Source organism: Crocuta crocuta, unplaced genomic scaffold, assembly GCF_008692635.1.
Source record: "Crocuta crocuta isolate KB4526 unplaced genomic scaffold, BGI_CrCroc_1.0 scaffold138, whole genome shotgun sequence".
NCBI classification, from domain to species: Eukaryota; Metazoa; Chordata; class Mammalia; order Carnivora; family Hyaenidae; genus Crocuta; species Crocuta crocuta.
In genome coordinates this window covers 8,765,779-8,790,327 of record NW_027532585.1, presented here as the reverse complement: position 1 = coordinate 8,790,327, position 24,549 = coordinate 8,765,779, and the positions used below count along the sequence as shown (strand labels likewise).

At 36.0% G+C, this 24,549-nt stretch overlaps 1 protein-coding gene across 5 annotated transcripts in view; it reads left to right on the top strand.

The window, feature by feature from the left end:
* VTI1A (vesicle transport through interaction with t-SNAREs 1A) overlaps positions 1–24,549 on the top strand; it is a 344,893-nt gene that overhangs the window by 63,065 nt on the left and 257,279 nt on the right. For 3 of the 5 annotated variants that reach the window (XM_077779504.1, XM_077779507.1, XM_077779506.1), the window contains exons 4-5: positions 14,811–14,888; positions 21,334–21,354. In XM_077779504.1, the coding sequence (XP_077635630.1) occupies positions 14,811–14,888; positions 21,334–21,354 (99 nt within the window). The remainder of the gene's footprint in view (positions 1–14,810; positions 14,889–21,333; positions 21,355–24,549) is intronic. The other 2 variants (XM_077779505.1, XM_077779508.1) reach the window with 1 other exon arrangement.

Genomic DNA, 24,549 nt, shown 5'->3' with positions numbered 1-24,549 from the left:
AATAATAGAAACTAGTCCAAAAACTCAAAAACTAACATGTGTAAAGAATATTCAATGTATACAGAGCAGAAATAAGGAAGAATAGAAAAAAGAGTCACCTCCTCAGCTTCACGTATTATGAATAAGATTGGGAACCCTTTGGTTCTTGTTAGACTTCAGAAGAATCTACTAATACCCACCTCTGCATGCAATTAGGGCTACCATTCCTAAATAATAATTCAGAGAAAATTCTGGAGTGGTCCCCTCAGATAATTAACAGTTGGAAAATTAGATGAAGAAAGGTCCTGGGATCATTTTCCATGATGGAAAGTTGTGGAGCTGTTAAGCATTTTCAAGTCTGTGAAGAACTGTTATGCCAAGTATGGCCAGCAGGTATTGTTGATCTGTGCTGTATGTGGAACAATAGTGCTATAGATTTAAGTTTAATGTAGGGAACTAGTTCCTGACAGTAGCCCGTGACTGTTGGTAAACCTCACTTGTGAAAGTTAGGGCACCTCCTTCCTTAGGTTTTTATAAGATGCATTTAGTGATGATGGGAGGGAGCAAGGCTGACTGGAGGACCTCTCAAGGTCCCTTCTTGCCCTAAGGCTCTAATATTATTGCGTATTTACCGAGCACCCAAATTGACTGTATTCTTCTCAGAGAAGGGAATTGCATTCAGTCACTGTCCAGGGCCTTCATAGTCAAAATTAGACAGATCATCAAATCAAGTCAAAGGTTAGTAGGTACATATCTAACTATCTGAGAATGTGTATTTTCTTGAAGACTTGGAGAATGACCTAAGAGTATGGTAAAAGATCTTTAGGGTGAAAACACTCCATTGAGACTTGTATTAGGTTTCTCTAGGCATTTTTGTAAAAAGAAATAATAATAAGGAATCCTTTCTTATTATCCATTAAGCAAACCTAATTTAGAATTATTGTCCTCAAAACTCCTAATTCACAATGAAATGAAGGAGGAAAAGAATTGTACTTTATCGCCAAACTATTTTAAGTGGTAGATAATATTCTGTTATTGTTAACTTGGTAACTTTGAACTTCTCTGCCATGGATGATTTGGATTCAGTCCATTCTAACAGCTGAACTACAAAAAAATTACATTGCTAATTTAAAACCAGCAAATAAAGTTCTGTATTTTTACTGAAAAAGTTAGTAACCCCATCATATATGCTAAAAATTAATAATTTAAGTTTTCTGATTTTTTTAAGTTTATTTATTTTGAGAGAGACAGAAAGCATAAGTAGGGGAGGGGCAGAGAGAGAGGGGGAGAGAGAATCCCAAGCACGCTCTGCACTGTCAGTACAGAGCCCAATGCAGGGCTTGAGCCCACAAACCATGAGATCATGGCCTGAACTGAGGTCAGATGCTTAACCAATTGAGCCACCCAGGTGCCCCAGTTGTCATATTTTGAAAGGAGGGATGGTCTCATATTTTTTATTTCTTCTAATTCCACTGATCATTTCACACATTTTAATCATTTTAAACTTGTTATTTGGAAATAATTGCAAACTTTCAGAAAAATTTGAACAATAGTACAAAGAACATACATATACTCTAACCTAGACTTATCTATTAGCATTTTATTCATTAGCTTTACCATTTGTGGATGCTTTCTCTACTGATCTTTTTTTAATGTTTTATTTATTTTTGAGAGAGAGAGACAGCGTGAGCAGGGGAGGGTCAGAGAAAGAGGGAGACACAGAATCCGAACCCACGAACCGTGAGATCATGACCTGAGCTGAAGTTGGACACTCAACCAACTGAGCCACCCAGATGCCCCCTGATCTTTTACTTTCTATATATATGTCTGTCTTCTCTGAGCCATTTGGTAGTAAGTTGCATATATCATGCATCTGTTCATGTTTTAAAGTAATGTTATTTTATTCTTTTCCTCAAAGTAAAAATATTTTTGGGCAGTGCCTGAGTGGCTCAGTGGGTTAAGTGTCCGACTTTGGCTCAGGTCATGATCTCACCATTTGTGGCTTTGAGCCCTCACCATTTGTGGGTTTGAGCCCTGCGTCGGGCTCTGTGCTGACAGCTTACAGCCTGGAGCCTGCTTCAGATTCTTTGTCTCCCTCTCTCTCTCTGCCCCTCTCCTGCTCGTGCTCTGTCTCTTTCTCCGTCTCTCTCAAAAATAAATACACATTAAAACAAAAATTTTTTTAAGTAAAAATATTTTTTTTCTCAGATAGCTCCATTATATACCAAAATGTAGAGGCAACTTGAACTATTATATTTCACCTTGTTTTTGTCCTGTTATCTCTTTTAACTGTCATTCATGAGGTCCTTTTCATGCCTTGTATTTGGAGTATACTGTTTTTTCAGATTGTCCTTTAATAAAATCTGGAGACCTGACACTGACAGCTGTTGCCTCAACATATAATATATAGTTTTGTCATGTGACACGTTATAGAATTTTGTAGCGCCAAATTCTTGTTATATAATTTTTATTGAAGAAAACTCTTTTTTAAATGTAACTATATGTGTTTGGATAATAGATCTCTGTTCGGTAAAATTAAATGGTTTTTGACCTTTAAGTTTGTATATTTTCTATTTCAGCTTAATGTGGACTCACAGGGCTAAATTTTCATGTTTGCTTATTTCCCCCATGGTAGCTTATGATTCCACAGGTCCCTGACCGGATTTCACCAGTTGGATTTCACATAAGATCCAGAATGAAGATACAGCTTCTAGAAAGGGGAATGAAATTCCATTCAAACAAAAGTAGTAGGGGAGGGGGCTAATCTATTTTAAGTGCTGATGAACAAATTGAAATTATTTTCAAGCTGTAAGAATTTCACCACTCTTATTTTTACTGATATAACTTATCAATGTCTTTAATGTCTAAGATCAAAACCAACTTTGAATAGATGAACTCTGAATATCCAAATAGCCTGAGATATGGAAGAGATGTAACAACTGTGGTGAAGTCTGTTCTCTAAAATTTTCGGTGAATGTTGAAGACATAGAGCCAGAATCAATTTAGGCTTGGGGGAATGATTGTCTTTCTACTCAAATTGAGTATTTTGTGGAAGAGACACTACCCATATTCCTCGAAGGACCATAGTTCAGAGAACAAACTCAAAATGCAGCACAATGTTGCCTTCTTCATGTAGCCACTGAATTTTGACTTGGAATTTTATTCGAAAGCCACATTCTCCTCTGATAACATGTAATCCTGTCTGTTAGTGTTTTTTTCCTTGTGTGCTTATTAGTATTAAGTAGACTATATGCTTGCTTTATGTTAGACCACTGCCGGAAAAACTAGACAGAATTAGTTTCAAGAATATATGTCTTTCTGTAGCACCCACATGCACAATGTGCGATCACTAGTAATTCTTATTCATTTGAAACACAGCAATTTGTTCCTGTCAGTAGAGGATGGGTTTGTTGTTTTAAATTGCCAGGTTTTGTTTTTGTTGGCGTATTCCCCAATACAAATTGAGTGGCTGACAAAAATCTATTTGTATGACAGTTCAATCTAGATAAGTGCCCTCTGTTGCCTAATGGTACAATTTGGGGTCTCAGAGATAAAAGCAAACTGAATGCCAGGCTTGTAACAGAGCTTCTCCATACAGACAACAGAAGTAATCCATATTCCTGAGGTACACAAATCAGACCAACAAAGAAGAAATATGCCCGCACGTCATCTCGTTTGAAATGGTGGTCTTCTAGCATCTACGTAATAAAAAATGGCAATATCTAACTTAGGAGAACAAAAACAATAGCTCATATGAGCTATGCCAAGGCTTGAAATTAAAGAGAAATGGGGTATTGACTTATAAAGTTGGAGAGAGCTCTATTTGTTGCCTAGCATTTTCCCATCACATACAGGTTTCCCCCACGATCAAAACTTGCGTGTTCCTACGAAAGTTGAAATGATATAAAGAGAAAGAAGCAATGATCATTGTTATGTGGAAACATTTTCTGACATTCCCAGACCTGAAGAATAACCTCTCTTAGGCTTTTCTGATACCTTCGGCCACATCTTGCTAACGGATACACAGAATAAACGGACGTAAAGCACAGATGCTTCCAGACACAGTTCAGAGCTCTGACAGCTTGTTGCTGAGATGCCGTGTGCTCTTCCCAGGGAAGGAGCTGGCTGGGGCCGCTGCTCAGGGTGTGAGCCGCCTCCCTCACGGCTCACTAAAAAACAAATGCTGAATGTTCTTTTCGCTTTTCACCTTTTTTTGTAAAATCAAAAATCCTCTTCAGATTTCTTCTGGTTAGCGAAAACAGGTACTAATCTAGGCCTCTAACTGAGTGGCAGGATGTGAATTTTCCAAAAACAAGGTATACCTGTATGGGCTTTTGTCAAATGTATTTGCTTTCTCCTTTAACATGTTTGTTCTGAAATAAAGTATATCTTTAGACAGTGATTCCTTTGTAGTTTTGATATTCTGCAAGAGGTAGTTTTGATACTCTGCAAAAGGTAGGGTCTCCTTTACCTCACAAGAAGAAGAACTGAGAATTTGTACCTTTTGGCTTACCTCTTCCTTAAAACATGTCAGGCTTACCATACAGGTATCTCTAAAATGTAATTCATGTATAAAAAGAGGGATGAAATCTGTGATAACAATCGTTATAAGAATCAGAACTAGTTCAGAAGGTAACAGACATCCAGGAAATATGACTAAGAGCCCCAGTTGTAGATATTCTAAAAAGTATTCCATAGTGCTTGGTGATTTATTGCATATTGGGATTGGATTTGAGAATGATTTTTAGGTTTTTATCCGAGGAGACTATGTGTGGGGTAAAACCGTACATCAATTAGAAGGAGGAGCAGTATATGAGAAAGAAAATGCCCCAGTGTGTCTGCATTAAGTCTGAGATGGCTTCAGGTTACCTAAGGTACCCAGTAGGGAATAGATTTGTAAGTAGAATATGCAGAAAACGTGTCTTTGTCAGCTTCTAGGTGGTAGTTGGAACCGTGGGTAAAATTGAGGACATTCAGATGAGTGAGAAGAGGTCTGAGGATGAAGACCTTGGTCAGACTGAGAGAGCAGCTACAATGAAGGAGACTGAGAAGGATAGACCAGACGAATAGGAGGAAGTCCTGTGGAAGATGGTGCTGTAACTGCTAAGGAGAGAGTGGGCAACATGTCAGATCTATTGAGAGGTCAAAGGAGAACAGGATCGAAAGGTGGCCATTCGAGCGAAAGTAGGTGCAATTTGAGCAACACCATTAATGATGTATTAGATTAGAGGAGAAAGTGTAAAATAAATATCCATAAGTCCATACTGATACCAATAAATGATTAGATAATGATTGAGTAGACAGATCTTTTGTACAGAAGAATGCCAGATTACTTATGAAGATACTCCTCCCTGAACAAGGTAGAGCATAAACTCCCCACTTCTTTTTTTTTTTCAATTTTTTAAATGTTTTATTTATTTTTGAGAGAGAGACAGGAGAGACAGAGTATAAGTGGGGGAAGGGCAGACAGGGAGGGAGACACAAAATCTGAAGCAGGCTCTAGGCTCTGAGCCTTTATTTAGCACAGAGTCCATTGTGGGCTTGAACTCATGAACCACGAGATCATGACCTGAGCCAAAGTCAGATGCTCAACTGAGCCACTCAGATGCCCTCACAACTCCCCACTTCTTACATGTGGGCCGCGTGTAGTAAGTACAGTGTAGGACAGGGGAAATGAATAGCTTTTCAATAGAGAAACATGGCAAACACTCCCTCAGCCAGGCATCAAGGGCAACATCAACAGTGAGAAGTCAACGTTGATAGTGTGTACCTTGGATATGATCTGAGCAAAATGCCACTTTTACCTCTTAGGTCTTCCTCCCAAAAACATAATACCTGAGTCTAGTTGGGAGAAGAACATCAGAAAGATCCCAATTGAAGGACATTCTACAAAACACCAGTCCTCTTCAAAACTTTCAAAATCATCAAAAACAAAGAAGAGTCTGAGAAATTGTCACAGCCAAGAGAAATCTAAGAACACATGACTAGGAACTGTAACATGGAATCCTGGATGGTATCTGAAACAGGAAAAGAACACTAGGTAGTAAGGAAACCTAAAAAAATATAGTTAATAATAATGTATAATAATGAACTCTTGACTCATGAATTATAACAAATGTACCATGCGCATATAAGATGTTAAAAATAGAGGAAACTAAGTGTGGGTTACATGGGGACTTTACCCTCTTTGCAACATTTTAATAAATCAATAACTGTTCTAAAATTTTAAGTTTACTTCAAAACACGGCCAATGATTCTGTCACCTAGGAAGATATCGGTGATCCTGGGAATCCTGTGGCATGGTAGGAAAGCATCAAATTTGTTATACGGTGAGAAGTGGCTGGGGCATGAATAAGTTGACTTCATGTTCATGGAAAACTCTTTCAAGAGGCTTGGCCAGGAAGGGAAGGATAAAGAGAGGTCAGTCATTACCTGGGGAGTGTAGCTGGGGTTGAAATGACATTTTGAAATATATAAAGCTGAGTACACTTAAAAATGTTTATGTTCTGAGAGGAAAGAACCAGTAGAAAGTGACACACTGAAAATACAAGGGAAACAACAGGTAACTGATGGAGTAAAGTCTCTAAGTAGGCAGGATTTTATTCTATTCAACTGAAAATGGTGAGTCTTCTAGGAGGGATGTGTTGTTTATGAATCAGGTATGAATATTTATTATATTTTATAGTTGGGGTCACCCTGATAGGGAAGTAATCTTCAGAATGTTTCCATAGAGAATTTGGGCTAGAAAAACTTTATTTTATTGCCTACATGTCAGTTTTATTGGCTATATTCATAAGGCATTAAAAGGCATCTCTGAATTATGAGAACTGTAACCTCACTACACCACAGCACATACTATAATAAAGACTATGTCACAACATGGATACAAAAGGAAGTACTGGGGGGAAATACTGTAAAAATTGTTTGCCTGTGCGATGGTGGCTCCAGTCTAAAATTGTAGAGTAACTGTATAGAGAGTCACCAAATCCCACGGGTAAGGAGACACTTCTTAACACATCTTAGTAACCAGTACAAGGCCTCTCCTGCCCTGCAGGCAGGTTATTATTGCTTTATGGTGGAGCCTTTAAAGATTAACCTTAAAACATATATAAGTCTCACCCATATGTGTGGTTGTGAATCCCCCTCAGATCAGATGTTTTATTCCATGAAATAAAACATTCTTCTTTGAGTATTTGTCACCCTTGAAATTTCAAATTTATCATTGTCAATATTCTAGATGTTGACAACAGTGTGCAAGTAAAGGTTTATTTTTTGTTTTTTGTTTTGTTTTGTTTTGTTTTGGAAGAGAATAACAAGAAACAAAATCAACAGACGAATCAACCTGTAGTTGATGATAAAGTCACAGAACCGGGTGAATGGTGCAGCCAGACGTGCCTTGGGGGAGGAGCAGCAGGATGGCCCCTGCCTGCCGTGGTGGTGTGGGGAAATGACAGGGGGTGTGGTAAAGTGAAAAGAGCACTGACGTTGGGAAACACATGCCGTCCTTCCTCTACCTAGGCTTTCCCAAGCATGTGGCCTTGGGGAGATCACTCATCTGGCTTAGAACTACTCATCTCTAAATGTGGAAGTCTGGTCTAGATGATGCCTCATGTCACTGTCAACTATAAGTTTCTGTTACTTTCAAGACATCTCAATGTCAGTTACAGAATCATCGAGATCATTTGCTCTTAGATGTCTAGATCACTTGAAGTTATAGCTATGGACAGATCTTCAATAAACGATTGCCTTTCCTTCCTAAAGCTAGGCAGAATATGTAGGGAAGCCTACATACAGCTTAATTATATCATTTGTATACTTCGTTTTAGTAGTAGCTCTTTTAGAATGACAAAGCATCTGTTATATAGCATTCATTTACTGGAGTATCATTTTTCTAGTAGGAGTGCATAGGGTATTTGTATGTCATTATCAAACAAAACAATAAATGTTTTGACATTTTGATTATTTCAAGTACAGTCTATGGAGTTATTTTATTTTATATTCAGAAAGATTTTAAAGAATTAGATTTCCTCCACTGAAAATTTACACTATTCCAGATGTTGACGACGACATCTGGGCATTCCATCATGAGCTGATTTTCTGAATGAAGTAACTTAATTATTGATTGACAAGCTAACATGATTTAAGACACAGCCACACCATGTTCAATAGCAATGTGAAAGTCATAAACTGCGAGCATATGCAAGCAAGCGGGGCCATGATACTCACTCATATTGCATTTTGAGACACCAATGCTAAACTTAAATTTTAGGCTTAAGTTTAGAATTGCTGGAGGAGGAAATGAAGAAGTACAGTTACATGATTTCTGGACTTTCTGTTTTGCAAATCATTAAATGATGTAGCAGCAATGTGGTCAGAATCCCTGGTATACAGAAAAGTCTATTCTAGCATTGTGAGACACAAGTAGACTTATTATTCCATATGGATTGCATATGGGTTTGTGTGAGTCTAGATGTGTACATATACATATATAACCTCATTATATGCCTATAAATATTCACATATTCATTATAGCTAAATTTAAAAAAGCAAAAGTATGGTATAGTATAACTTATTATTTACAGCCCAAACATAAATATCCATTTCAAACATGTAAAATGTTTTTGAAAGTATAAGCAAAAATAATAAATGAAAGTGACTATACTATAGTTTTTTTCAAAAAAATTTAAATGTCTTTTCCTGGTATTACATACTAAGGATTATTTCAGCATTCTTGTGTTAGCCTGCTCTTCCAGCTGTTGGTAGCCTAGTAGCCCAACATGTTAGTGTTTTCCCTCTGGTGGCTTACATATGGTCCATTGACCATGAATTTATGATAGATAGAAAGTGTGCTTTCCCTTTATTAATGCTACAGTATTGGTGACATGTGGCATGTGCACTTTCCAGCGAATGAGCTTGACCTTTGACTCAAAACAGTCCCATGAGCAAGAGCAAGCCATATTTAGTGGAATGATTAATTAGAAAAAACAGATTGGAACCTACTTTTTCTGATAACATTAAAGAGATGCAGTAAAGTTTTTCCCACTGAAAATCCTCCAAAAATTGTAGCATCATAAAATAGGGAATTGGGCAAAAAAAAGTATGAGAATTATTGAGTTAAATAATAGGACCTTTTTAAGGTTACTTTTGGTAGACATTGGCACATTATTTTCTAGGGAAGATGCACTAATTTATACTCTCAGCCATGTATGAGGACCAGTTTTATTGCATCCTTTCCAATATTACCAAATAATATTTAGTTGAAGATCTTTCACAAGGTTATCATATCTCAGGTATTATGATAGATTTCCATTTGTTTGTAATATTTAAATTCACACAACATCCCTGAGAAATAAATATTGCCACTATTTTAGATATTGAAGAAAGTGATATTCAGAAAACTTAATTTGACCAAGATCACATACTAAACTGTTATCTCTGTTCCTTTTGCTCAGTACCTTGCGCTTTTTCATCCCAACTACTTCCCAAGGATCTAACATTTACCTAACAGTATACTTTGCCTTTACCTAAATCATGTACTATGGTTGTTTTAATCTTAAATCATTTTTTGCTAGAAATTAATGCAGCACAGTGAGCACTGTGATGAACAGAATTTCATAACTTTCTGTTCATTTTTTTTCTCCAAAATGTAAGTTTCCTGTCCTGGATTGATGAGCTTTTTTAAGTCCTGGGTCAGGGGTGGAGTGTGTATGAAAAGCTGAAATTGGTCATGGAGAAATAGAAGTGAGGTTAAAAATGGAATGCTTTGTGCCAAAGATAGACGCATTTTAGAAAATGCCATCTGGGCATTACAGAAGTATGATATTATTTAATTCAAACCAGCTAGAATTCAGTAAGAAATGAATGCCAGCAATTATATGACTAGCTAGTAAATATAATTTCATGGTATTCTGTAAGATATCCCAAAGTGTTAATTGTAACAGGAGCAGTTAAATTCTTTAGACCAGTCAAATTCTTTGGGTATGAAAGCATAACAGTTTTAATCACCTGGTAACTTTGGCCATTATTAAATATATGGAGATTGGAAGACATGGTAGAAGCAATGGAAAAGTCTGGCCAGACTGAGTCATTTGTTTTAGACCTATGGAGAAATCTATTAACCATTTCTTCTATAGGCCAATTTGATTAGGAAGTAGGACAAGCTGTTCTTTCATTACTTAGCAAAACCATACTGCACTTTGTATCAATTATTTGGCTGTCTGCAGCACATAGATTAGAATAAAGGGCTTTCTTAGTGTTTGTGAATGTTGTGGATTGCTGATTAGTAATTAAAGTCCCGAATGAAGAAAACTAGGCCAAAATTGAATGGGAATGAGAAAGTCTTAATTCTGTGATACAGATGTTAGAAACAGATTGTGTGAGCAGCCCATTCAACATGGTGACATTCTACATAGCCATGGAGTGCTTGCCTTCCATGTAAAACTCAAGTCAAATGCCTTAGAGATGGCTTCCTCTCCCGTGCCTTGTGATGTAGCTGTATGGGTATTAATTTAGTGAAATATCCTGTCTGCCAGGTGTGGGAACTAGCTGATTTTATTGTAATACCAGATCATTACTTAATTCATATGCAACAGAGTGCAGCACATGGAAAGCATTATAAATCTATTTACAATGTGGCTGGTCTGATGATAACATTGTATTAAATTCCCAGGTGAGGCAATTTAAGCAATTGCTTTGCCATGTGCACGCGGTGGAAATTAAATTCTCATATACGCTTTAGTAATAAACCAACTGCATTGTTATGCTTATGCTAGTGCTAGGTTGTAGAATCCTCATTCTGGCTATGCATATACCCTGTTTCACACGCAGAAGCATATAGGAGGCTGCACCACAGAGCTCAGTTCTTAATTAGTTTTGGCTAAGTTAATTCATTTTGTTTCTAGTTTAGCAGTGCCTGTCCAGAAACATATTCAGTTCAGTTGGGAAACATTAAGGCTTGGGTCAAGTAGACAGATTGTTTCAAGCCAGATTTCCAGACAGAACTGGGCAAGTGTATCTGTTTGAACCTGGCTTTAAGAAAATCAGCCAATCAGTATGCATATACCAAGTAAAAACTGCTTGGAATTAAAAATTCTCACTTTCATAACCAAAGATTCATTTTTGTCATCAGTTTAAAAAAGGCATTGAAACTTTGTGTGTCAGACTTTTTAGGGATAATAACCAAAAGCTAATTTGCCATATTTTGTCTATAATTCTGTCAATTTTTTCTGCCCAACTGTGTCTAGTCCACCTAAGTGTAGTATAAGTTAGAAGGAATAAGCTTTACACAAAACACACCTAAAAGTGAGGAATGCTCTTGTATTTAATTCTGTGAGTGTGTGTGTATGTTTGTGTGTGTGCACCTATGTGTGTCTGTGTGTGTGGCAAAAATTGTCAGTCGAAGCTTTCCACCCTTATGGTACAGACCTGAAGTTGCAATAGATTACAAACTGCATAGAGCTTCTGTCTTCTCCAGAAGCCACATAGAAAGCACCAGTAGACAGTGGTAACTGACAACTAAGACTAAAAATGTTGACAATTTCTTGATTTGCCTGGTTAGCTTATGTATAGAAGTCATTAACTATTTATAAAATGCATTATGAATTGGGTTCCTTCAAACTGTAGCTGAGTGTGTGACATTTCCAGCTCAAATTCTCATGCTTGCATTTGGCTAAAGTACAGATTTTATACACTGATAATAAAGTAAAAATATTTTAGTTAATCAAGATATAGTAGGTGTTTCAATTTCATTAACTTTAAATCATATGAATTAAAATATGCATAGTACTTAGTAATGTAGAGTGAGGTTATTAAAAATTCCACAAAAGGTAAAATTATTTATTGATGCTTTGGAAGGAAACTATCCGTACAACAAGCAGTTTGTCATTCAAAGCAATTTGCCTTTTTTGGTATTCAGTCAGTTCAGTGATGACCCTGCAGGCTAAATTATGGCTGATTACAATCAGCTTAGCTTACTTAAAATTTCAAACCACAAAAATATTAGGAGAAAATAAAATGTCAGGCATTTAAATATATCTATCAGTAAAACAAAGTCTTGCTTTTAAAAAATATATATTTGTAAAATGGTACTCAAGTGTAGAGAGTTCAGTTTTCTGCATCGATTGTGTCGTTTTCATGAGGAACTATTTCTGATACTGGGAATGAGTTTTTTTTATTCTTTAAGAGAAGTTAGTCCGATCAGAGGACATTTCATAAACTCAGCACATCATTTGCCTAATTACATCCAGAAAGCCATCCAAATGACCAGTGTTTACTGTCCCGATAGTAAAGACTGACATTTATAGAGACCACCCTTCAACTGTGGATAAGTCCGTAGTTCTCGTCTGCTGCTACGCATGTACATTCTTAATTGCTGGTTTTCAAAAGCAATGGATTCTCACCGAAACAAGATTAGATATTTAGGGATACATGTTTGTAATTTTCTTCTTCTTTTGAAGTTTAGCAAATCAAAATGAGAATATAATGTAATTGAACAATCTATGCCAATTTGTTGGTATTTTGGTGAAAGGGGAAAAAACAAAAACAATCGCCATATGATATCCTTGCATACTGTGGAATGTTTTAGTCCCCCATAGTGATGAAATGAATAATTAAAAAGTCAGCTCTGATACCACAGCCTGTTTAAAGGTTCTCATTTCCTTTAATGCTGTAAAACACTTTTGCTTAGCTAGTTTGAAACTACTGTAGTGGGCAATCTCCAAATGGGCAAAAGAAAGGTTTGGCTTCATCTAAATATTATAGTAAGGCCATGAGGTGTACTGACCTTGCAGCTCAGCGTTTTCCAGTATAATTCTGCACGAAGCCAATCGAAATAACAGTACGTTCAGTAAATACAATAAGAGAAGCAGGCTTAATATATGCTGTTTGTGGTGGTGAGAAGTCTGGCGTGTTCACAAAATGAATGAGTTGGCTCACCCTGAATTGTTAAGACATCTGATATAGATGTCATTACTGACCTCAGGCTAATGACTGAACTTCCAGTACTTTGTCCTCCAAAACATTGTTGGTTTTGTTTACCTATTTACCGACTTGCTACAAGAGAAGGGGGACTTGAGGTAGAGACTCAGGGCAGAGAAGGGAGGCCATCATCTCCTTTCTGCAGAAACATTTTGCAATTTTTGCATCTTTTTCCTGAGTGTATTCAGAGGGTAATATGATGAGGAGGAAATTTTGTGTGCTAGACTGAGTATAGGTTCTAGTTTCAGTTTAACCAAAGCAATCTTTAGCATTCCATAAGAGTGATTATTTTTTTCTAAAAAAATAAAGGAGTATCTAGATTTGTTTATTTTTATTTATACTCCATTCAGCCCCTTTCAACTAGGTTCTGCCAGAGAGTTAAGCCCTAATGCCCTGAGGCTTCTATTCTCTAATGAACTCTCTCTTATGTACCATCCTTGGAAGATTGAGAAAATGGTCACTAAAATAATTTTCAGTTTTGTGGTTCAGATAAGGAAGCCTAATTGAGAAAGGCTGCAACTTTAAAATGATTCAAAATCTATTGTTTTTTCCTGTTAAAAGTCCTTTTAAATTCTAGTATGATTTCCCATTTAAGACGTTATGATTTCTATGTAGCAAAGGAGTGCTATTTACTAGTATAAAAATCTAAAAAATTTTAAAAAATAATGAAATAAAAATCTAATTAAAAATCTTGTTGACTTCTGCTCAAGGATTATGAATAGTTCTTTTAAAACTACATTAATTTTTTCAGTTCTCAGTTGGACAAGCATGAAATGTTAAGGCCTAAGCTGTAAGCTGCAAGTGAGAATAGATTACTATTTCCCAGCTGCCATTTTTAAGTGGATTCATTTTGCTTAGTCCAGAAGCAGAAAAGGCAGCCAAAGTAACCTGTAAATCTGCATTTCAGTCTGAAATGGTGATGCTGAAGTAGGATCTGAGGATGGCGCCCTAGCCTCGCAACTAATTTTCAGAGCCTTTTAGCTTTTCCAAATGTGCATACATTTAGATAATCCACGAATTGCTTATAGACATGTCCCTCTGACTTTACAGGTAAAGGTCAACTCCTGTAAAACAACATTTCAGTAAGTGAAATGTTGACTCATAGCCCACTTGTCTTTATTTACTGGGATTGAGAAAAGTTGACTCATAGCCTACTTGCCTTTATTTACTGAGATTGGGAAATTTAATTTGTTTTCACACACACACACACACACACACACACACACACACTCCCATTACTTTTCCTTTTGGCCATTATTTGAGGAGAGCTTGGGGACCTTTAAGTTATTGTTTGGAAACGGGATGGACTTTTAAATTCCATCTCTGGCTACTACTATCACAATAATGAAGGAAATATAGATGAACTATTGTCTAGGCTTCCAGTTTACAGTTGGAGTCATAACGTTATCCCAGAATTAGAGATTTTAAAAGACCTATATTATATAGTTCATTTCCTGCCACAATTTTAAAGACCCCCATATACACTTGTTTTAATTACAATCTGGTGAGTTTTGCAGATCTACATCTATAAAGCTGTATTTCCTTCAGCTTAGTGGTCTTATTTGAATGACTACATATGGAATAACATATCAGTTCTGACCCGTTTGTGAATATTAATGGAGTGCTTACACAATGCAAAGTTTTCTTTCATTATTGGCATTTGAAAAACTTCTAATTTACATTAAACTTCCCAAGTTCAAGAACTTTACACAACTTTGCTTTGCAGATTTTAGCAAATAGGTTTCCATTAGGGGGCTCTCGAGGTTTGAGATGATCAGCCTTGATACCAATAATGCTACGAAGCCTTTACTTTCTAACGTTCATCTCGCTCTCTCCCTTTTTGTTTTGTTTTATAGAAAAGGTCACGGATCGCCTACAGTGACGAAGTACGGAATGAGCTCCTAGGGGATGATGGGAATTCCTCAGAGAACCAGGTAGAATGCTAATCAGGAAGGCCCGGTGGGTGGCTGGAGGGTGAGGGAGGTCACTGGCACACTGGGCTCTCAAGCTGCTCCTTAACAGTATTAGCAGCAACTCATGTGGAAGCGATACTGTTTAATGCAAAGCTGGAGTCTTAATCAACTTCAAAATGTTTCTTGGAGATCTTACATTTAACCCTTTACCTTGTGATCACTGTCTGCTATCTTTTTAAAAAATCTTTTCTTCTCCTTTCTTTATTATTTGGTACTTAAGGAATAACTTGAAACACACTGTTTGCAGACAAAGCCAAGGTCTTCACCTCAAACACATGTAAAAGGAATAAAAAAGTACATAATGCAGCTTTGATAATAATGCAGTATAATTAAATCAACACTTGCAGCAAAACAAATGAAAGTAAGCTTTCAAAATTCAACAGGGCAGCTCCGTCTCCTATTCTAGACCTTCTTAAAATGCATTCACCAAAATGCAGATTTGTGGGCACCAGTGTGGAACTTCGATACTCACACAGAGGGCCGGCCTCTGTCAAATAAGAAGAATAGGAAAAGTCTCTTCTACAGTTTAAGATCTGCATTGGCAAAAAATAAGATACAATTTCTTCTTAAAAGGGCCTTACAACTTGGCTGTCATTTCTCATTGGATCACACAGCAATGTGATGAGTCTAATTAATGTCCCACTTCTTTCTTTGAATTAATACTGCAGACTCCATTAGTTCATGCGAATAATGTATATGACTTTTTTAAAAAGTCATCTCAGGGTAGAGATGACTTGTAAAATGTCTCAGACAACACTAGTGACTTACTGTCTTTGACACTTTTGGAGAAAATAAATGATGGGAACTTCAGAAGCAAGTCCTGAGTGTGTTTATTCATATTCCTTTGGTAAGTATCTTAAAGGTCTTTACTCTGCCTAAATAAAAATGAACATAAATCATTCATGGAGTAAACCGAAACTCTAATAAGATAGTAAAACATAATATATTGGTACACATTAGAAAACTTGCATAATTGTATTTACCATTTCAAATGTATTACATTATAGGTCTATAAATGCTGAAACTATATTACTGCTACTCTAATGTTAATATTGTAAATGGGATGACACTCGTGAGATTAGGGCCCTCATCTATCCAACCCACCAAAAAAGGGGAGAAGAATCACCAAGCTGATTGTGTTTGTTTTTGGAAAGATCTCACCTCATCCACTATTTGGATGTTATCAGCTTGAATTTAGACACATAAACACGTTAAGATTTGACTTGGGATTTCAGCTTTCCTGATTGAAACGTGAGAACAGCTAAGCGAAAAAAAAAAATTAAGGAGCACATCAAACATAAAAGGGTGGTGGGATAAAGGGTTTTACTCATAATAGATTAAATAGCATGAGGATGAGAGAAAAAATATTGTCTTCCTATTTTAAGTGAGTTTTAGATTGTTCATATCTCTCGAATGAATGACTCATAATTTTATTTCATATCTTTACTGCAAAAAGAGCATTCTCTTTTTTGCAAAAAAGTGAATGCGTAGTTCCCATGTCAGTTCTTTAGAAAGCTATAGATCTTTCCCTCATATGAAACTACTGCTTAATGTAGAGGAAATAGAAAAGGAGGGGGTGTTCCTGTCTAACTCAGACTCCTTTATTGTAATAGATGCTGTAGTACTGTGACAGGGATCTCTCTCGTTTTTTTGTTTTTTTTTTTTAAAGCATGTTCACTTCTCTTAGTGGACATTTTATGTGCCTAAAACATTTGCCTTACACACCTATAAGTGTGATTTTTCTATGCCTAAAGAAAAATATTCTGCAAAAATAGATAGACTTCATATTTTCTGAATTTTTCAAATTATATTCCTGTCACTTTAAAGTGATTACGCAGAGATTTCCTCTGGACTTGTATAAATCAAACTTACAAATTCTGGATGTGCTTGGAGAACCTGAAGTTTAGTTATAAGGAGCTGTCATTTCAATAAATAGAATATGATAAATTATAGTCATGAGACAATGTTACTATTAGATTATTAGTTGTGAGAACTTTTCAGTCCAAAATTTGAATTAGATTTGAAAGTTCAAAGAGACCACACTTAACTTTTTGGACATTTTGTTGCCACCTGTAACAGAATTTCCATACCATAATGAAGTCATTAAATTTTGTTTGGGGGCTTTTTATCATAACGTACGAATTAAAATCCCTCAAACTAAAACACATCCCTCAGCCAGGAATGGTCACTTGAGAATAACTCTTTATTCTGCATCAGTATTCATTCGGACTACGGAATTAAAACAGAAGCCCTTTCTTTAAAGGAAGAAAAGATTTTAAGTTGTCTCTTTATATTAATTTTTGTAGCTCAAGGGCTGAGAAGATAGTCTCTTTTTTGTGTACGTTTACCTATAACCTACATAAGAAAATGTTTTCAGCCCCAAACTAAGTATGTCTTCAAGTTAATTGTTGATAAGTTGATTTTCAGAACTTCTTAGCCATGTAATATTTAAGATAAACTTTTCACATAGAGAGAAATCTTGGAGATTAAGAAGAACTGAGACAAAAAAGCAGTATTTGTTTCACTGAAATTGGGGTATATCTCAATTTAAAAAAATATAGATCAGAAAAGGAAAATAATAAAGAATTATAGCAGTGGTTCCAAATAGGTAAAATAAGCTACTGACTACTGACTATAGTTATTTTCGATGCAACATGCACATCCTCCCTATAGAGGCTTCTTTGTAGAGATTTAGACAAATGTAAACATCACCTCTATTATTTCTCATTCTGGCCATTTATAATGCAATTGTTTTAGGCACCTAAAACCTGGTTGTTCATACACATAATCTGCCAATTAACTATAAAGTATATTAATTTACTCTTATATAAACATTTCTGACATGATTAGAAATGTCAAGATTCCAGCAATTAAGAATTTTTCAAGTGCATCTTTAATGTCCCTCCCACAGTATACAATTCCATTTAATTCCAAATTAGTTGCTTTGTGTAAATTCATTTCTAATTCATATCCATTTCATACAATCAAAAATGGCTCATTCCTAGTTTACAAAGAAGGAACAAAATTACCTACTTTGTACATTTGAGTATTGTTGGGTCATCAGCTTCCCAAGGACTATTGTCTTAGGCATTATGATTCTATTATTTTAAAATACCATGTTTTCTATTCCACATGGCAACATTTTAATTCTTTGAAAGAGTTGAGGTTTTGAAATGTAGTAGTGCTGTATTTAGAGTGGAAACTTTAATAATTATTACCTTGATTTAGTTTCATGAAAACCATTCTCAGGAAAGGGAAAGAAAAAAAACATCTTATAGAATTAAATCCCCTAATCCCCTTCATAGTGGAGTATGATGATGGGGCACATAAAATGTTCCAGACTCTATTTTTGAACCCCAATAGTCTCTCAATTTCCATATGCACAATAATATTGATTGGTGAATAAATGTGAGTAAATGAAATTTTCGTAAATCCTGAATAGAAGGTTCAAATCCACATCTAAGGAATAGGATATTCCTAAACGTGCTGAAATTTTTGTGGTAAAGTAATATTTAGCAGATATGATTGCTTAATTTTTTTTAATACGAGGTTCTCTTAAGTTCTGATTTGGGCTTGCTGTGCATAAAGTGTGTCAAACTTCAGCTACAGACCAGGGGGTGAAGTCGGTCAATTTAATTCCCCAAGATCTAAAGAAGGTCGGTATCATTTCATATAGCCCTGGCAGAGCAGATCATTACCAGGCACAAATCTGTTCGTTACGTGCTGAGGGTTTATAGCAAAATAAATAGACTGTCATCATAAGTTCAGAAAATTGTGTGTTCGACCCACGATAATGTGTAAAGGGCGTTTAATAGAGTTCAGCATTTATTCGTTATCTGTATGCGGACAGAGACGGCAGTGCGTTATCAGCTTTAAAAAAAAATCGGTAGTTCTGGGGGTCACNCACACACACACACACACACACACACACACACACACACACACACACACAGGCGCGCGCACATGAACCCTCACATGCTCTGCAGTGCAGTTTTGATTTTAGCCACAGCAGAAGGCTTAACCACAAGAGATTCCACTGGTTCAAACCAGCGTAAACCAGATTTTTTCAGCCCACAAAGGAACAGATTACCTCTTGTATCAAATTCTGCATTGGGGGGAAAATCTTTGTTTCAAAAAAGATGTTGATTATCATAACTCAACATGGTAGCATGGCACATTTTCAAGTTGCCTACGATGGAGCTAGTAACTCAATAAAATACGAAATCACGACTTTCAGTCTAGTCTAAGCATTGTTAATTTTCAAAAATAGACCATCTTTTGTTTACTTGAATGAAAACTCACAGCCTAACTAAAAAAAAAAAAAAAAAAGATAAAGAAAAAAACCCCTCCCATTACCTAGCTTAGCTACAAATCCGGTGTAGAGCTTGAATGCAGCCATGCGGCACAAACAAGATAGAACGTTTTTTGTTTGGAACCTATTGAAAAAACAAATGGGTAGCATTTTTAAACACTCATTGATTATGGCAGGGTGGCATGCCCCAAATGGTCTCAATTGCTGAGGAGTAGTTTTAAACTTTGGCCCTTTGAGTATCATAGTCAACTGAAGAAGGGTGCTCCCAGAAAGAAAAGATAGCTGTGCAATTAATTCCCAGATCGTCTGTTTCTGAGAATTAATGTTTGCCTTTTTCTCCCATGATGTTCAGATAGCAGAGAAAAGATACCTGTGTATGTTAGGCCAGGTATTTTAGTTTACAATTTTACTTCTTGGGAAGAACGTGGTAGCTTTTCACATGAAACCAGATGCTTGACTCATAGACACTAGTCGGTAGCTGGGAGAATGAGTATATCAATTAAGAATAATTACAACATCCTGTATAGTGTGAAAGGACAGTATTAAAAGTTTCACTAAATGCCTTGTGAGACATGATGTAATAGGTTCTTCACCCTCTTTATAAAAGATTCAAAACAGTTTTGAAATCTCATTCTTTTGCACTTGAAATACTTTTCACATAGCAAATGAAATAACAGAAGAAGCTGAAATGCATACTGCCTTTCTTGAATTGGAGACAAAAACAGCATTAAGCATTGATAAACCTGGGCTATAGTCAACAATACTTTTAGAGAGACTTAATTCATGGCACGTTTCTCCCAAAGTAATAATTTAATTTATTGACCTGTATATGTCAAGTGTTGTAACAGATGTTACAGATATTTGGATGTTCAGAAATTATCTGTTGTAGACTTGAATTGCTGAGGATGCAAATTTTAGACCTAAATACGGTTTATAGTCTTTTACAACATTGGTTTCAGTTTCTCTTAATCGCAGAAACTGTAGCAGTCATCTCAACTATACGATATTTGATTTAGAATACTGTGAAATACATCCACACCCCCAGCACACACACACACACACACACACACACACACACACACACACACACAAACACAGAATGAATCAGATACATGTTTGTGTCCATTTTCTAGTTTCTAAAGAGTTAAAGTAACTTGTGTTATCTGTTATATTTGAAGGCAAATAAAAAATGTCCTACAAAGGAGAATTAAAACTTTATCACAGGGAATTTAGTAGCAAGTAAAGAGTGGCTTTTCTGGTTTGACTTCGGTGAGAACAGACTGCAGTACAGACAACAGAAGAGAACTCATGGCTTTAAATGGCCCAGTTTATGGGATGAGGAAAATGGAAAAATGAAGAAAGCTCAAAAATTTAAAAAGATAGAAAATCACCATGTGATTGCAGTAGCCTCTTAAGAGAAACAAACCCTAGAAATTAAGTCTGATCTACACACTATTTCTAAGGATAGTTAAATATTTTCTGATACTATGTCCTAAATATTATCACTCCCGGCATGCTTTCTTCTCAATTAAAATAATGTCACCTCCAAATACAATCCTATTACTAGAGTGGGCCCACCTATGATATTAACTAACATAATTATTTGTTTTAAATATTTATTAGGACAAAAGCATGGACTATTAATCATTTTTATTTGTACAGAAAATCTGAAATCAGTTGTCAAGATTCAAAATAGAGAAACATCCTGAAAACTTGTATATACAAAACCTCTTCAGTGGTACATTCTTAGAAGAGAGGAACAGTAAACTTGTTTTCTTTCTTTATAATATAGACTTCTATGAAGTCATTCCCCTTTATTTCATGATGGTGTCTTAGATGTACTTTAAAAGAGAATTTCACACTATTCTCTTTGTTTAATGTGACAGTGTGAGAAAGTGATCTTTATTCGTTCAAAAAACTCTGCATGTAGTCTCTGTTTAGGTTCTTTTAATGTGTTTGTCTGTGATTTTTAAATGCTAAACATGTAAACAGATAAATTGTCAATGTTAATTCTGTATCCTGTCACACAACTGATCTTTCTTTCCTGCCATTTCTTTCCTTTTTATCTTTTTTTTTTGTGCATTCATGTTGCAGTTGATAAAATTACGTGAAGAGGTGAGTACTTCCTAGCTTACTTTTTTTTTAATTCTGCTTTTCCCTATAAAGTTGAATTTCTAAATCTGAAGTAAGATCTTTGGGTTCATTTTTTTCCAGGAAAATTTACACATAGCGAAAGTATTGATTATATCGTTAGAAATGCTCTTTGGTGACTATCTGTTAAAAAAAAAAAACACAAACTCTAATCATGCTTATCACAGTGATCATTTTTGTGGGTTGGTATCTGGAGAAAATTCATATTTTTAAGGCCAAAAAGAGCCAAAAATAAAGGGCTATCTTAAAACTTTAGCTAAGTGTAGTTTTAATGTAAACTGACTTCAGATTTGTTTTATTTGTATTGGTTTCTCAAAAAAGTCAATATGATTAAAATGTTTTTTTTTCCCTGACATTCCAATTTACTGAAAACTCTTTTTAAATAACCCAAAATTCTTAGGTCCAACACAAGATACCATGAATCTGTTTTCCTTTTAGGGAAACACATATGTTATAAATGCTCTACTAGTCTGTGTACACAGTTACTTCAGAATAGCCAAAGCTCTCCTCATTGTTAAACACTTTCCTTTTTGTAGGAAGTAGAACCCACATGAGTTCTCATTTTTCTGAGTTGCTGGCCTGTATTATAATGCAGCTCCAGACCTATTTGTGGCCCAGCAAATATTAACAGCAATGTTTATAATTTTATCCCTGTATCAGTGAGGGATACTGGGTGATTCTGGCCTTGTTCTTGTTTATTTGTTTCTAATTAGGCCAAACTTAAAAAAAAAAGATGTTTTGGTACTCATTTTCAGAGATAAAACAGTTACATTTTTTTTACTAAGTGAGGTTGAGTTTTGTTACTTTTATATTAGGACACAAGGTAATGGCCCATTTTACAATTTAAAAGTTGTCTAATTGCTTCTAACTAGGACTGTGAATTATTTTGAATTCAGATTGACTGCATTGATTGAGATTTTCCTAGAATTTTATTTTATTGGTATGTCATCATTCTGTAGGTGATATGAATGCTAAATGAGAGGTTGTAGACATTGGTTTTCAACAACTCTTCTGATTTAAGATGCATTAATGATGTCCTCTCTTAGTAAAAGTAATAGTGATAAAAAAAAAAATAAAGGGTGAAAATATATAAAGCCCTTACCCTCCAACCTTCTTGTGTATTTTATGGAAGCAGATGTATATACTAAATGAATACAATCAATTGCGGTTTTGTTATATGAGATTTTTCTTGAGGAGAGTATTACTCAACATTATTTTTCTGCGAGACAGAATACCTGCTTGTATGTATTTACATATACCCCATACTTAGGTGAAGAATCCGAATTTTCAAATCTTAATGGAACTAACAATAGACTTGAAAACCTCTTGTGAGGAAAGTACACAAAGCTCTTGCCCCTGAATTTAGTGAATATAATTAATAAAGTATTATGCCTTATTACAATCAGCATTTCTGACAGATTTATTTTTGCTGAATGGTATGGACGTAGAAACCTTAATTCTAAATGTTGGAAACGTCATGTCTGCATTTCTTTTAAAACACGTTTTATCATCACTTTATGGCTTAATTCTTTTGTTGTGCCTGTAGCAACAGTTTTGTCAATAATGGTTCTGGACTGCGTCTTTCCAACGCTGTAACCTGAAATGGAATTGTACCTGGAAGAATGAGTTCATTCAACTAATAGAATAATATCCTCTGGAATATTATTTTGCCAGTCTTTTGATATGGATGCAGCATTGATATTTGTGAAATACATTAGGACGATGGCAGGTGCACTGACACATGGTTTGCTCAGAGACCGTTGTTTCCCAGCCAGGATTCTAATAGTAATCAGCGAGTGTACCCCCAGATTTCCTCTGTATACCTCTCCTAAGAAGACAAGCACTCATCTGTTTCAAAATAGGACGTTTTGCTGTGTTTGGAAACAAAGTGTGCCCCCATCCCTTCCTTGTGATGCTCTTCTCCGGCTCAGTTCTGGGGCCGGAGCGTGCCTGGAGGCGGGCTGGTGTGCACAGGGAGCAGCCCCGGCGTCGGCCGTGCCGAGCCCTCCGTCTGAACCCTGCATCTCCAGCCCTGCACACTGCGCAGCTCCTCACGCGAGCTGAGCTCTGTCTGAAGCTCCTGCACAGCTTCACTTACCTGCTTTGAAAGGGCTGAGGAGAGGGTGAGAGAATGAGTTTGGGATGGAGTGTGGGGGCAAGTTGAAAGCATCCGCTGCTACTGTAGTGTGTTGCCTTTCATTTTCAGAGACCGGGGCAATGCACAACTAAGGGAACAATGTAAATAGCACAGCTGTTACAAGAACTTGATTTTAGCTTGACTTAAGTGAAGAGGTTCCAAAATACAAAGTGAGGTCCTGCTAGAAAGCTGCTGGTAAACTGGTAGTCCGCTTGCGTGCAGATTTACTCTGGTAAAATTGAACTGTCCTGAAGAAGAGTTACTTCCATGATTCAGGAATATGCATTTTTCTTAAGTTCTTTTAGAAATTTGCTGTTCATTAGAGCCATACACTTAATAATCTGTTTTAGCTGCCTTTCATGGAATTCTAAGAATCATCCTACATTTAAATGCTTTGTTTCTTGTATTATCTATTATCATATAATTAGACTGTCCATTTCCAGTACTGAGCTTTGATTTTTTTTTTTAAATTTATAGCAGCTAAATGTTCTCTTTCAATTTAGGGATTTCATCCAATATGAAAATGGGCCAAAAGATTTTTGTTCTGTTGTTCTGAATTAAAATTCAGATTTACTCTTGATTTCACAAATCTGGTATCTTCTTAGAGGATTACCAGTTTGAAATTAAGTCCTTTGTTAAGGTAGAAAACAACATTCAGAGAAGGGAAGAACAATCCCTATGCCCAAAACCTGCATGCAGGGAAAATTAGGAGGAAGAAAGCTATTTTTGACAAGCTGAATGAAGTGTTTAATTTTCTTTAAAAATAGTCATATATGCCAAACACAGAGAGCTCCCCTGCTTTTCTTTTTCTCAATTACAGCCTTTAGTGAGTTAGCATTTTCATGATATAACCATTCTTTCCTTCCTCCCTTTTATTTATTTAGGTTTTTTTTTTTTTGGCAGAGGGAGGGGCAGCTTTTCTCTTAATTTCTCCCCTGTATATTAGACAACTCTATTAATTATTATAGACTGTTGTTGCAGCTTTCCTGACCTTCACATCAAGTCCTATCTCTCTGTTCTAA